Source organism: Myotis davidii, unplaced genomic scaffold (assembly GCF_000327345.1).
Source record: "Myotis davidii unplaced genomic scaffold, ASM32734v1 scaffold13, whole genome shotgun sequence".
In the NCBI taxonomy this organism is placed as follows: domain Eukaryota; kingdom Metazoa; phylum Chordata; class Mammalia; order Chiroptera; family Vespertilionidae; genus Myotis; species Myotis davidii.
The window spans coordinates 921,788-935,525 of record NW_006286243.1 but is presented as its reverse complement, the minus strand read 5'-3'; the positions used below and the strand labels follow the sequence as shown (position 1 = coordinate 935,525).

The following is a 13,738-nucleotide window of genomic DNA, read 5'->3' as shown; positions in this document are numbered from 1 at the left end:
ATTGCTGTTTGTAGGCTGGCCAAGCCCCCCAGCAGGGACCCTCATCCCATGAGGGTGTGGCCATCCCTGGTGAGGGAATGAGGCTGTTTGCAGGCTGGCCATGGCCCCCAGCCACCCAAGTTCCCAGTGGAGGCTGGCTGGAAGCAGGTATCTGGGATTTATTTATCTTCAATAATTGAAACTTTGTTGCCTTGAGCAGAGCAAACCAGGACAGGCAGGAAGCTTGGCTTCCTCCATCGCCAGGGCAACCAAAACTCCTGTTTGCTCCAGCTCCCTGGCTGCCAGCCACCATCTTAGTTGTGTTAATTTGCATATAGTCTCTCTGTCTGGTGGACGTGGCTTATAGGTGTGGCTTGTGAGTGTAGCAGAGGTATGGTCAATTTGCATGTTTCTCTTTTATTAGATAAGATAACAGTCCTTGCTTCATAGAGAAGATTCCAAGGTCATTCTGATTAAGCAAATGCATGGTCACAGCTCTGAAACCCTTCCACAGAGACCAAGGATAGTTGCTCTCCAAGGTTCCCATATGAAAGACTTCTTTGGCTATGGTGGCCCTGACAGAAATGAATCCTTAGAAAGAGAAGCCTGTTTGTTAAGTTGTTGTTTCCTGGGAGTTGTTTCCTAGGGTAGCAATATTCAGTTTTAAACAGAAGCACTTTAGAAATGCATCAGTGAGAGACAGCCAAGGGGAGGCATCTTGGAGGCTTGTCAAAACATGGACACACAGACCTGAGTTCAAGTGAGAAATGAGGGTGAACTATGAAAGTTTCTAAAAGAGTAAATCTTAAAAGTTCTTACCACAAGAAGAAATCTTTTTTTAACAATGTATGGTGATGGATGTTAACTAGACTTAGTGTGGTGATCATTTCATTATATATCCTATATAATAAAAGCCTCATATGCGACTGGTCAGCCATTCAACCAATCAAAGCATAATATGCTAATGATAAGCTAAGGCCGCTCAACCGCTTGCTATGTCATGCACTGACCACCAGAGGGTAGACGCTCTGACCGGTAGGTTAGCTTGCTGCTGGGGTCCAGCCGATCAGGACTGAGCGAGATGGGCTGGACTTGCCCTGGAGCCCTCCCGCAGTCCCTCTCCAGCTGGCCAACCTCCCGCATCCCTCCCTCACTCCAATCCTGCACTAGTGGGGTCCCTCGGCCTGGCCTGTGCCCTCTCGCAATCCAGGCTGAGGGGGACCCCCCAAGTACACAAATTTTGTGCACTGGGCCTCTAGTTTGTAAATTATATATATATATTAAATCATAGCCTTGTATACCTGAAATTAATATAATGTTATATGTCAATTATACCTCAATTTTAAAAACAGAAGAGGCATTTTGAACAAGGAAAGAAATCTTATTGTAGATTATTTCTAAAGAATGCAACTTCATTATGTTTAAGGTGTTTAAGTCAAATTAGTGTTCCTCATAGAGCTTGCTGTAATGAATAGGTAACAATGATTTGTCATTAGCACATCAGGCAGTTAGGGCTTCTGAAACTTCTGAGAATATGTGAAGAGTCTGTTCTTTAAATAATTTTAAGCATTCTTTCCGCAATCTTATTTATGATATCGTATCATAATATGGACAGATTATTTGAGGAAAGAAAAACCAGAGCTTAGTCTCTGTTTAAATACCGTATTAAAAATTCTGAATTGGGGGAGTAAAAAATAAATATGGGGTTTTTTGCCATTTAGAAAAAAGAAGAATGAATTAAGGGTGAAAGGAGGAACCTCAAGATATTGTGTCCTCCAGCCCTGTGGGCTGCCACTTCCTTAAATACCTAAAACAGGATGGTGACAGTCCCCAGGAAGGCAGAGGTAGGGGACAGGGTTGGGTGTGGGGTGGGGGTGGTTTTAGTGGTGACTGGTCTCCAGCTGCCCTGCTTCAGGCCCCCTCATACTTCCCTCTCTCTGTGACAGGGTCCTTCTCTTTATCCCACTCTCCCCAGCACAAACACAGTGTCCACATGGCTGGACTGGCCGACAACCGGCACCACTCCAGTGGCCAGTCGAGTTGTACTGATGAAGGCTGGATAGGAGTGGAGCTGAGGACAAAACTGGAGACCAGCCCAGCCTGTCAGGACCGCAGGTGGGGCCCTGACCTGCAGGCAGCCTCCCTTCTGTACCAGCCCCACCAGCAGGACCTTCTCCTTTTCCTTTGGTTCCTAGTCCCAGGACAACACCCCTACCCCTTCTCCTTTTAGAACCCCCAAGGGACCACAAAAAACGTGCTGACATTTTATTATGCAAAATAATTGAGCCCCCTGGTAGTCTCACTACTGACTAACAGAGGAAAGGAGGTCACTTCTGATGCCTAAAACTCCGGCCTCCCTTTGCAAAACAAAGAACGGAAGCTTTGAAATTAATTTGTCCTGCTGTTATCTCACACCAGATTCTCAGAGAACCCCCGCTCTCTATCGCAATCAGTCACTGTAAACTGCAGAGGGCAGTAGAGGATCTACAGCAACCCCCAGGGGTCAGATTTTTTTTCTCCCCTCACAGAAATGTAGATGGAGATTTATTCCTGGCGAGTCTGCCCACAGTGGCTTAAGCTTTTAGAGAAAAGGAGCTTCTCAGGGGAAGGCAGACTGAATCTTGGGAAATGCCCATATTTAGGGGATGAGAAGAGGAAAAGACACCAGTGACAGGAACAGAAAGAGACGAAGGCCAAGAAATGAGAGGCGGGGTGGAGCCCAGCTCTGGTTATCTGTGTTCTCCCAGGAGTCATTACGTGTCTCTGGGGAACTGCCGTGACAATGGGAACTGCGTTGTTTGTAAACTGTTTGGCACGAAGCCCAGCCCGAAATGGGCGCTCCATACATGCTTGTTGTTGTCATCATGAGGTGGGTGGGGTACCTCAACATCTGGGGCCTCTGGAAGGAAAGCGGGTGGATCTGGGAGCCGCCCCACAGGCAGCGGGACAGGAGGCATTTCCTCTCAAGGCGTCAGGTCCCCACCAGAGCAAGGGAAGAGTGTGTGCTGAGGGGGCCCTCCCCTCCTGTTCCTGGCTGCTGGGGTGTCACAGTCTGGCTCAAGAACCAATTTCCTCTTCCTTTCCCACCCTGCCCCCAGCATGTCTTTCCTGTTATCCCTGCTGAGAAATCCTCTGGGTTACTGGAGAGGCTTTGGGGTGGCCTGGAGAGGCTTCTTCCTGGGGTAGGGCCAGGGGCAAGGTTAGTGGAGGTGCTGGTATTGGATGTTCCTTACAGACACCCCACCCCCATTTCCAGTTATTTTCTTCCACACACTGTCCCTATCCTGAATGTCCCAAACACTGCATTGAACTTTGGTCTTGTAGGGTAAAAGGGTTTGGCATCTAAGCAGGACAAGCCGGCAGTCCCGGCCACTCCCAGGCCCCAGAATGGCCCCTCCCACACTCAGCACGGAGAGGGGACAGGGAGAAGTCCCAGGCCCTGGCCTGGTGTGCTGAGTTCCTGCTCCCAGGCACCATCATCCCTTGCTCTGGCCAACAGACCAAGTCTTATGAGACCACTAAGAATCCTCACAATGCTCTCTCCCTCTGGAGACTGACTGGACAGCCAGGGCAAGGAGGATTGGAAATAGAAGCTCATGTCGCTGATGTCATTTTCCTATTCCTGTCCACCATTCTCCAATATGTCTCTTGTCCTGATCTCCCTAACCACTGTGTTCCTGAGAAGCTTTAGGGAGGTTTAGGCACCCAATACTTGCTGGTTCATATACCTGAAGTGGGGAGATATTCAAATGCTTACCAACCAGAATGGCATGGGCACCAACCAATCAGAGTGGAGCATTGGGAAGGTGGCGGGTCTTAGAGGTCCTCTGCTGAGCAGGATGCTAACTGTCCCCTGCAGTTGCTGGATTTTGGGGAGCAAGGTAGCCCTAGGGAAAGGAGGCAGAAGGCTCAGACAGCAGCCCTTGGCTTACCAGCATGGAAGTACTTGAGTATTTTAACAACTATGGGCCATCCAGTGAGTACTGACATCAGCGCTGCCCCCAGCAGCCGCCAGTCCCTTTCACCAAGCCTCCTCCTTCAGCCTCTCCTGGATTCCGTGGCCTTCCCTCCTCCTCCCCCAGCAGATGGTATCCTTTCACAGCTCTGAACTCTTTCCGCTGCCCTTGATTACTGCCCGAAGACTCAGGGAAAGGCCCAGTCCCAGTGCTGTTTCTCTCTACGGTGCAACCTTGAGCAAGTCCCTTCATCTCTCAAAGTCTTGTTTACTCATCTGTAAAATGGGCTAATATCCATGCTTTTCCACTCTGCAGGGTGATGGTGTGTCTCAAATGACTGTGTGCATGTGGATGTACTCTGTGAACCACTTCTCAGATGTCACTGTTTTATTCTGATGATGCCCCTATGAAAACGTTGAGGCAGGAAGACAGAAAACAAAATGTGTCCTCTCTCCAAACCTCTTGAGACAGCCTTGTTTTCATCTCTGAAGGACAGCAGAGTCCTCAGCGCAGGACAAAGCCTGCCCCTACCCATCCTGGTGGCAGGAGGAAGAATAACCTGAGGATGCAGGACTTATGCCCCACCATCGCCACCAATCAGGGAGGGCTTCCTGAAGGAGGAGGCAGACCAGATAGAGGGCTTGTCAAGGGGCATAAGAAGCAGGAAGAACTGTATATGGAGGAAAGAGGGCTTTCTGTCCAAGAGTTCAAATCCTGGCTCTGTCCCACTTCCTTACTGCATGATCTTGGCAGTCATTAACCTCAGTCTCCATTTCTCAGTAGCAAAGTAGAAGTAAAAAAAAAAATAGCATCTACTTCATCTGGTTGTTGTGACGACTAAAGGAGATAATGTATGTAAAGCACTTAGCCCAGTGCCTGGCATACAGCAAAGGCTCAATAATCGAGGATCTTTTCTTTTTAGATTTTTAAATCTTTTTTAAAAATTTTATTAGAAAGAGAGAGAGGAGAGACATTGGTTTGTTGTTCCACTAATTTATATACTCACTGGTTGATTCTTGTGTGTGCCCTGATGGGGGATCAAACCCGCAACCTTGGCATATCAGGATGACACTCTAACCAACAATAATCAAGGATCTTAATGGAAGTATTCCCATCCCAGGTCACCCTGCAAAAGCTGAAGGCACAGGAATATGTCCAACAGAAGAGGGAACTCCTGGCCCTCTACAGGGACCAGGACCAGGAGTCTCTGAGCACCAGGCCCTCCACGCCTTCCCCAGAGGGCTCCCAGAGCAGCGTGGAAGGGAGGTAAGACCCACAGGGACCACCAGCTCTCCCACAAGAAGGAGGCTGCAGGTAAAGAGGGAGAGACGGGGAAAGGCTGCAAAATGATATGACAGCGCTCCGGGAAGTTAGGAATAGAATGGGGAGCCCAGGCTACAGGTTGGAGAACAGGTTGGCATTAGCCATGTGCAGGGCCTCCTGGGGCAGCCTAGGAGGTTAGCCAGCCTAGGGTTGGCGCAGACTGAAAGAAATAAACACAAGAAGCGTGAACTCCCTGAGAGGAGCAGGTTCCCCAGGCTGGGGATGCAGAGTGAAGGCCGGTAGAGATTTGCAGAAAAGTCAGAGCGGCAGGGACCAACTTAGTCCAGATTCCCAGAGTGTGAAAGGTTCATCCTTAAAAACAGCTGTTCAGCAGCATGGTTGGAGGAAAAGGAGCCATCAGGGGGGTAACCTTGGATGTCAGGAACCCCACAGAACATACCTGAGCACTTACTTGACACAAAGACCTGGACCAAGCGTTGTGAGCTTACAGTCCAACCAGAGATGATAAAACAGTGTAAAGGCGATACCAAATTAAATTGGGAGGAGGGACCACTTCTGAATGGAGTGATCAAGGGATACTTCCTGGATTTGAACTTGACCCCTGAGCATCTGACTCTGACCATTCATTCATTTGTAGGAATTCTGAGTTCTGCACCATCATCCCCCACCTGGTGGTGACGGACGACACGGATGAAGACATCCCCTCGGTCCCAGATGACACCTCAGACTCTGGCTACAGCACTCTGATCCCAGTCTCCCCCAAGGAGTCCCACGCCCCACTGAGGCGGCTGCGCCCGTGGGCCCTTCGGCGGCACCCCGGCTTCACCCTCTCCGCCCTGGACCTCCGGGATGTTACTTTGCGCCCCCAGCCTCCTGACCCCCAAGCTCTCCAGCGCCGAAGCACCCCTGAACTGCCAGGGGAAGTTATCCGAAGAGGAAGCAGCCTTCCCAGGGGAGAGAGGCCCGCCTGGTCTGAGGAAGAAGATGGGACCTCGGAGGGAGGGAACGTGGTAGTGGAGACCTTGCATAGGGCCCAGCTTCGGGGGCAGCTCCCACACTCCCCGACCCACGCTGACTCTGCTGGGGAAAGCCCCTGGGCATCCTCAGAGGACGAGGAAGAAGAGGGGCCCCTCTTCCGGAGACCCTCCCCTGGCCCCCTCAGTGCTGAGGACATGCTCAGAGAGATCCGGGAGGAGCTGGCCAGCCAAAGGATCGAGGGCAGCCCGGAGCCTGGGGACAGCGGGCCTCGGAAGCTGACTCGGGTCCAATTGCAGAGGATGCGTGGGCCCCACATCATACATCTGGACACCCCCCTGTCCACATCGTAAGTGCTGAAGGGAAGGTGGCCTGGGAGGGAGCAGAGGGGAAGGAAGGCCAGGACGGAGTGGGCCGGGGTGTCAGGGTAGGAGGTCGGTGGGGAGGGGTCGGTAGAGAAGGGCAGAGCCAGAGCAGGGGCCATGGCAGGGCCGGGCCCTGAACCTCACTCTTCATCCCCTGTCTTTTCAGAGAGGTGTGAGGAACATGCAGGACCTTTGGCTTGGCATTGCTTCCCGAGGAAATCTCTCTCCCAAGAGTGCTGGTCACCACCACCCCGCCCCCCAGGACTGCACCTCAAGGTCCACACTCCCCATGAGGAAGCCTGGCCCGGGATACCCCGGGATCCCTGCTCTAAGAACTCTGGGGATCGAGCACTGTACATTGTGTACCATAGACACCGGAGCCCCACATAAAGTTGTGCATAAAAATGACTGCCTGGTCAGCGCTGCGTGGGGGAAGAGCCGGAGCGGGTAGCAGTGCTCACAGGCTGCTCCTCTGGCAGCGGGCATGATGGTGGCGGGGTACCTGGCCCGAGTGGACTTGTCACCATCCCACCCAGCGGGACCCAGGTCCTGCCCCGGGCTCCCACCACCACTCAGAAGACCACTCCCTCCGAGAGCAGAGCTTTAATTCTCCAGTTTTAGTGTATTTACAGAAGTCCAAGCTCCAGCGGGAGGCTCCGGGATGTGTGCTTGTCCCTGCCGGGGAGAGTTCAGCTTACTCTGTGCTTGTCCAGGCAGGGACCGGAGGGGTGCCAGGTTTCGATTAGCATGACATAGTTGATACGGATTGCTTATGGGCTGTGGCAAAGGCCCAGGGACCAACCAGGGCTGCTAAAGGGCCTTGATGGGTCCTCCAGGCGAAACAGGAATGAGGCATGACGCCTGCCGTCCTCACAACCACCCGCTTGGGCTCGGGGCACACTCAGACTCTCACAACCGCACACAACGCATCTATCCATCTACATTCTCTCCCTCCCTCTCTCTCACACACACACATACACATGCACACGCACAGCTGACCCTCCGGCAGTGCTCAGCTGAGAGAGCTCTGAGCACTGAGGGAGTAGCACCAAGTAAGTGGCTGCCAGCTCATGCCTGCCCCTCCAAGACCCTTCCTCTGCAGAAAAAAAAAGAGGTCCAGAGGGCATCTTGCGAAGTCCTTCAGAGGTCCCAGGGCAGGAAGTCTTCGGGTCCTCGGGGCAGGCCCCTCCCGCGGGCATGGCCTCATCGGGGAAGGTGCGGCTGCAGGGAGAGGGAGGCGGGGCCGCACAGAGCCGCCTCGATGTCATCCAGGCAGCCCTGTAGGTCCATGTCGCGGAGCACGAGGCTCACCAGCTCCAGCGTGGCCTCGCGCCGGGGCGTGCGCTGCCGCCAGGCCGCCAGCATGCTGTATTGCGCCTCCCGCAGGCAGCGGCCGTTCTGCAGCTCCAGCCGCTCGATCTCGTTCTCGCTCAGCCCCAGGCGCCGCATGAACTCCTTCCAGCGCAACGCGGGCACGCTGTCCACCACAGCGTACAGCATGGCTGGGTCCCCTGCAAGGAAGCGGGGGTGAACATGGGGTTGCGGCTCCCAGGTCCGCCCGGGCCCGCCGGCTCCTGGCTCATGCATCTGCTCTCTTGAAGCCCCACCCGCCTGCACCCCCACCGGGCTTCCTGGCTGGGCGCTCACCCTCCGGGCGCTGCGTGTAGGTGCTGCCCTCCCACTTCTGAAGAAGGGTGGCCGTGGGGGTGGAGGCTGGAGCCGCCGTGAGGAGAGGGCCGGCCTGCTGGTGGGATGGGGCCATCTCTCTGGGCGGTGGTGCAGCTCTGAAGTCGCGCCAGTCACCAGGGGTAAAGGTCGAACTTGGCATGGAGCTGGGGATGGGACTGAAGCCTGTGGTGAGGCTGAAGCCTGGGGCGGAGGCCAGGAGCTCCGGCACCCCCTGAAAGAGACGAGGTATGGCATTCGTGGGGGAGAGTGAAAACAGCCCGGCCCTCTTCATTCTGGATGGGGTTGGGACTAGAGGGAGTTAGGGGATCTTGAGGGTCAGGGGCGACAATACCTAATTTGGTTCTTACAAGATTACAAGGGACAGTCAGAGAATCGGGGGAGGGATCCCTGGTTTCATCTTACCTCCTTTACAGGTGTCGATTTCCCACAAACTGAGAAAAAAAAAAGAGAGAGAGACAATATGTCACAAATTTCACTTCCTCTCTCAGCCCTTGGCACCCATGCTGGGGCTGGCCCTGGGGACTTGTGGTGACATGCTTCAGGGCCTATGTAGTCCGAGGGATGAGAGAGCTACTGATGCAGTGTGACCTCTTACCACCATCCAGGGCCACCTCCCACCAAGGGAGCCCCACAGCGAACTAGGGGGATGCTCACTCCCCTCCTCACTGGCGCGCTGATGCCTCTTACCACACCGGTGGGTCTTACCACCCGGCCTCCTCTCACATCCCCACTGGCACCCTTTCCCCTCCCAGAGGCCCCACTCACCGATGGACTGGAGCTTGGGCTTCCACCGTTGGAAGTGGCATGTTAAGCCCATGAAGAGGAGGCATAAAAGGCAGAAACCAAAGAAGATCACCAGGGACAACAGCACTGGGGACAAAGAAGATTGTGATCAGGGCGGGCTGCAGGAGGAAGCAGGGCTGGTGGGTGGGTGCCGGGGCAAGATTACGACAGGGCAGGTGAGCATGGGCACCCGGTTATTTCTCCTCACCTGAGTCCGGAGAGCCCCCAATAACTTCACTTGTGGATGGGCACAACTTTGTGCACTCCGTGTTTTTCTCACAACTAAAGGAAGAAATTGCACAGGTGAGTAGGGGCCCTACCATAGGAATACAGGTTTAAAAATAAAGAAAAAAACACATTGTTGAGGATTCTCTGCTTTACAAGTATTTTAACTACCTCTTGAAAAAGAATGAAAATTAAAACTAGCTTGGGAATTGATGCAAAGGAATGAAACAAATGAACCACAAAATCATCTAATTTAGCCCTCGCTGGTCTGGCTCAGGGGATAGAGCGTCCGCCTGCAGACTGAAAGGTCCCAGGTTCAATTACGGTCAAGAGCACATGCCTGGGTTGTGGGTTCAGTTTCCAGTAGGGGGCTTTCAGGAAGTAGCCAATCAATGATTCTTTCTCATCATTGATGTTTCTATCTCTCCCTCTCCGAAATCAATAAAAAATATTTTTTTAAATAATTTAAAACTGTAATTGATCTTGAAGAGGCTGTGTAGGAAAACAGTTAAAGCAGTCAGGGTTGGGGTTTAATTCCAGCCCAGTCATTGGCTAGCAGTGTGATTCCAAGCAAGTCGTGTAACCTGTATGTCTCGGTTTCCTCATCAGGAAAACAGGGATCCTACCCACCTATCAGGATTGAGGTCTGAGTGAGAAAATCCTGCCTGACATATAGTAAGTGCTCAACAAATGGTAGCTGTCATTGGATTGTTACTTTATCATGGTTCTGCTGAAGAGAATCCTGTGGCAAAGAGAGGTTAAAGAGCTTTTTCTCAAGATGGCACTGCTGTAGACAATACCTGACTTTGAGGGAGGGGTCAAACATGCATGTGAAAATTTTAAAAATACACAGTGCTGGCCGGCACCAGAGAGCACTCTAGAACAAACACATCTTCCCATGTTGGGAGCGGTCACTGGGCAGCGTGGAGTGATGAGAACTCCATGGGAGGCCAGAAGGACCTCGAAAATGTGAGTTCTCACCAGGAATCTGAAAGCAGAAAGATTCAGATTCACACGCTCATGATGAGAACCATATGGGATGGGTGTAAGGCTCTTTCAAGCAGAGACAAAACTTAGCGGGAAAAAGACGAGTTTCTTGTCAGACATTTTGTAGCTATATATATCGTGGTTCTTACAGCTTCGCCAAGTGGATGTCATTATACCCTTACTTTTTTTAAAACATATTTTATTGATTTTTAGAGAGAGGAGGGGAGAGGGAGAGAGAGAAACAAACATCAATGATGAGAGAGAATCATTGATCAGCTGCCTTCTGCATGCCCTCTACTGGGGATGGAGCCTGCAAGCCAGGTTTGTGCCTTGACAGGGAATGGAATCGTGACCTCCTGGTTCATGGGCCAATGCTCAGTCACTGAGCCACACTTGCCAGGCATTACCCATACTTTAAAGGTAAAAAAAAAACTAAGACTCAGAGATGTTACATCACTTGCCCAAAGGTGCACAGCCAATAAATGGCTAGGTTGAGATTTAAACCCAGGTCAGTTCAACTTTAGAGCTCCCAGAGTTTTTTCTTTGCAAGCAAGTATGCAAGAACAGCCAGGAGTGAGGAGGCCTGGTCAAAGGGACTGGGGAGGAAATACCATATTGCATGAAACCTGTGATACCATGAACACTAGGAGGCACCATTATTTGCATAAAACACTCACACAGAGCTACCAGTTAAACCATGCTACAGCATCCATTGTTGTCAGATGCAGTCTGATTTCAGAGATGTGAATTAATTATAGGCACTGTCCCCCAAGAATTTCAATGTCAAAAAAGGAAGACTCTGAATGCCTGAGTTAGGAGAACTACAAGTCCCTGGTGTCTGAACCTCTATCCCCAAAGACTTCTTAAGATTTGACCGATAAGTTGGGGGAAAGGAGAAGGTCTACCTGCTGTCTTGACATGAAGTGTCTCCCACTCAAACAACCAGTGGGAGCCAGAGCACCCTGGGGTGTCCCCTTTGTCCTGCTGGTGGCTCTCACCACACCCACCCTGTGCCCCCTGACCCAGCGCCCAGCAGCTGGGAGATACTCACTTATCACAGGGGACACACTTGTTGTCTTTTAGGAAGAACCCTGTGTGGCAGGTGCACACGGTGTTCTGCTTGGCACTGCCTGTGGAGAGAGGGGCAGCACAGTTAGAGGAGGGCTGGCCTGCAGCCTGAGGAGCATGGGGGGAGCCGGGAGGGCCTGGGATAGATGGCCCAAGTGGAGGTGTCCCCACAGACTGCAGGAGTGGGAAGGATAGAAAGTGCTGCCTCTTGGGGAAGGGGTGCAGAAAGGGGGAGACCCTCCCCCTAAGACAGGGCCCACCCCTGCAATGAGGATGGGGCTGGGGTCAGGAGGGCCATGCTCACAGGAGATTTGCACCGTGCCATTGTGGCAGGGGCTGCAGTTCCGGCACCAGAAAAGAGTGTCACTCAAAGCGTCCTGGTACTGGTTCTTCTTGCAGCCACACACGGTGTTCTGGTCCACTGTGCAAGGAGAAATCTCCACCTGGTCCATTTCTGGTGAGAGGAAGAGATGGGGTAGGAGTCTCTCCTCTCTCTGTGGCACACACTCACGCCCACCCATGCACTCTATCACACAGGCACACGCACTCCTGCCCGCACCTGGCAGCACAGACTTGCACACCCTCCCAGGTGGATAGGCACGCACACTCTTCTCAATGTCCACCTGGCCCATCCTACTTAGAGCCCTTGCCCTCTCCTGAGACTCACCTTTCCGGCATATGGAGCAGCTGATGCATTGACTGAGGTAGTTCTCCGAAGCAGTATAGGTGCCGTTTTCACACTTCTTGCATTCTGTGTCCCGCCCTGGGGCTGGACAGTCATTGTACCGGTAGGTCCCTGTAATTGGGAGGGTCTGGATTAGGCTGCAGCCGAGAGCTCAAGGAAGGAACTCCATGCTAGGGAAAGCAGCCTGGGGCACCTCTCCAGAGAGGAAAGGAGGGAGAAAACCTCAGCCAGAGAGAAGCAGCTAAGTTAGGAGACTTGGGGACAAAAGGAAAGAAAGTAGCAGGACCCATAACGAGGAGATTCACGGTTACCACTTCCTCCTACCTTTATGGCACTTTGTACAGCAGATGGAGCTATTAAGAGAGTGGACATATTTTCCGTGGGGACACTGGCTCTCTCTCTTCTCCCGGTTCCTGGGGTGAGGGACCAGACCAATAACCCCTGGGGGGTATATTTCCACCAACAGAGCCAGGAGCACCTGGGGAAGAATTAGTAGAGGAGATCCCATCAGGATCTAAGCTTGAACAGCTGGCACCGTGCAATCGCGTGCTTAACTGTCCTCTAGTTGTTCTGTGTAGTAATGACCTATGTCCCTTCAACTCAAGCCTGGGGGACCCCAGGCCCAGCTGTATCTTCATCCTTATTTCCCCATAGCAGCTAACAGTGTTGGACACAGGGCAGATGTTCAAGGAAGGTGTTTTGTTTTGTTTTTAATTGGGAACTGATAGGTTACCTCAGTTCTGCCCCTTCCTTCCCAATAAGCAGTCCCAATGAATGAGCTTGTTTCTCCATCTGAGTGCTGTGTTACCACAAAGTGAACGTTCGCAGAGGTGGCCAGGGGATCTGTGCACTTTTCCTCTATTATGTTATACCAGCAACAAGGTTCTCAGTCACATCACAGTGGAATGAAGGTAAGTGATGTCCCTGTGGGCACCACTCCTGGGCAGCACGCAGAAGGAAGAGTGTCTTGATAAATTTGTATCAAAAACTCACTCAGAATCCCACCCTCAGACTCTGCCACACCCCTTCCACCACCTAATCTGCACAAATACTCCAGGTCGGCCAGGGCCAGTGGGAGGGGAGTCAAAGAATGGGGGGCGGGAGCGGGGGGACTGACAAAATTCCCAAGAAGACAGGAGTAGGCAAAGGCATGTCGGCTACATGCAGCTGGCACTGGCCAGAGGCTGGGGATCCAGCTCAAGTCTCAGTCAAGTCAGGAGCAAAGTGGGGGCCAGGGAGTCCCGAGGCTCTTTGCACACCGAGGTGTTCTAGAAGCCCCGGGGCAAGCCCATGGCAGCTGACTCACTGGCCCATTTCTGGCTTAGGTGCCTGGACGGCAAAGCCAGGGGTCAGTGCTGAGCTCCATCCAACCCAGACTTGGCTCTTTGTCAGCCTCTTGCTGGCTTTTCCTAGTTCTCGGTTTTTGTTTCTCTGCTGTAAGAGCTGTTTATGAAAAGAAAAGAGGATGTCCTCAAAGTACATTAAATAATGGGGAGCCACAGACTCATCGGGTCACAGAAACCTCGGCCCGGACAGGAGGGCCTAGCAGCCCGCAGCCCCGGTGGCCCCGCATATCAGGCAGTTAGGCAGCTCACACACCTCAGTCACCCCCTGGCAGACGCTGCAGCAGCCCAAACGCCGGGGCCTCGGGCATCCACAGGGGAAGCCTCGCTCAGAAACAGCAGCAAACCTGAGCAGCTCCCCAAGAGGCATGTCCCCCTCCTCAGAGGGCAGCGGCCCTT

General features: G+C 52.7%; 2 protein-coding genes across 7 annotated transcripts in view; one reads left to right on the top strand and one right to left on the bottom strand.

The window, feature by feature from the left end:
* The window catches only part of PLEKHG6 (pleckstrin homology and RhoGEF domain containing G6), an 18,003-nt gene extending 11,036 nt beyond the window's left edge, over nucleotides 1-6,967 (top strand). For all 6 annotated transcript variants that reach the window (XM_006757603.2, XM_015559973.1, XM_015559972.1 and 3 more), the window contains 3 exons: nucleotides 5,056-5,201; nucleotides 5,857-6,543; nucleotides 6,726-6,967. In XM_006757603.2, the coding sequence (XP_006757666.1) occupies nucleotides 5,056-5,201; nucleotides 5,857-6,543; nucleotides 6,726-6,735 (843 nt within the window). In that variant the 3' untranslated portion in view covers nucleotides 6,736-6,967. The remainder of the gene's footprint in view (nucleotides 1-5,055; nucleotides 5,202-5,856; nucleotides 6,544-6,725) is intronic.
* Nucleotides 6,968-7,147: 180 nt separating this feature from the next.
* The window catches only part of TNFRSF1A (tumor necrosis factor receptor superfamily member 1A), a 15,740-nt gene continuing 9,149 nt past the window's right edge, over nucleotides 7,148-13,738 (bottom strand). The window contains exons 2-10 of the mRNA XM_006757604.2: nucleotides 12,321-12,474; nucleotides 11,979-12,107; nucleotides 11,616-11,765; nucleotides 11,295-11,373; nucleotides 9,240-9,313; nucleotides 9,014-9,118; nucleotides 8,651-8,679; nucleotides 8,207-8,459; nucleotides 7,148-8,070 (exon numbers count right to left, since the gene is read on the bottom strand). Coding sequence (XP_006757667.1) covers nucleotides 7,763-8,070; nucleotides 8,207-8,459; nucleotides 8,651-8,679; nucleotides 9,014-9,118; nucleotides 9,240-9,313; nucleotides 11,295-11,373; nucleotides 11,616-11,765; nucleotides 11,979-12,107; nucleotides 12,321-12,474 — 1,281 coding nt within the window. The 3' untranslated portion in view covers nucleotides 7,148-7,762. The remainder of the gene's footprint in view (nucleotides 8,071-8,206; nucleotides 8,460-8,650; nucleotides 8,680-9,013; nucleotides 9,119-9,239; nucleotides 9,314-11,294; nucleotides 11,374-11,615; nucleotides 11,766-11,978; nucleotides 12,108-12,320; nucleotides 12,475-13,738) is intronic.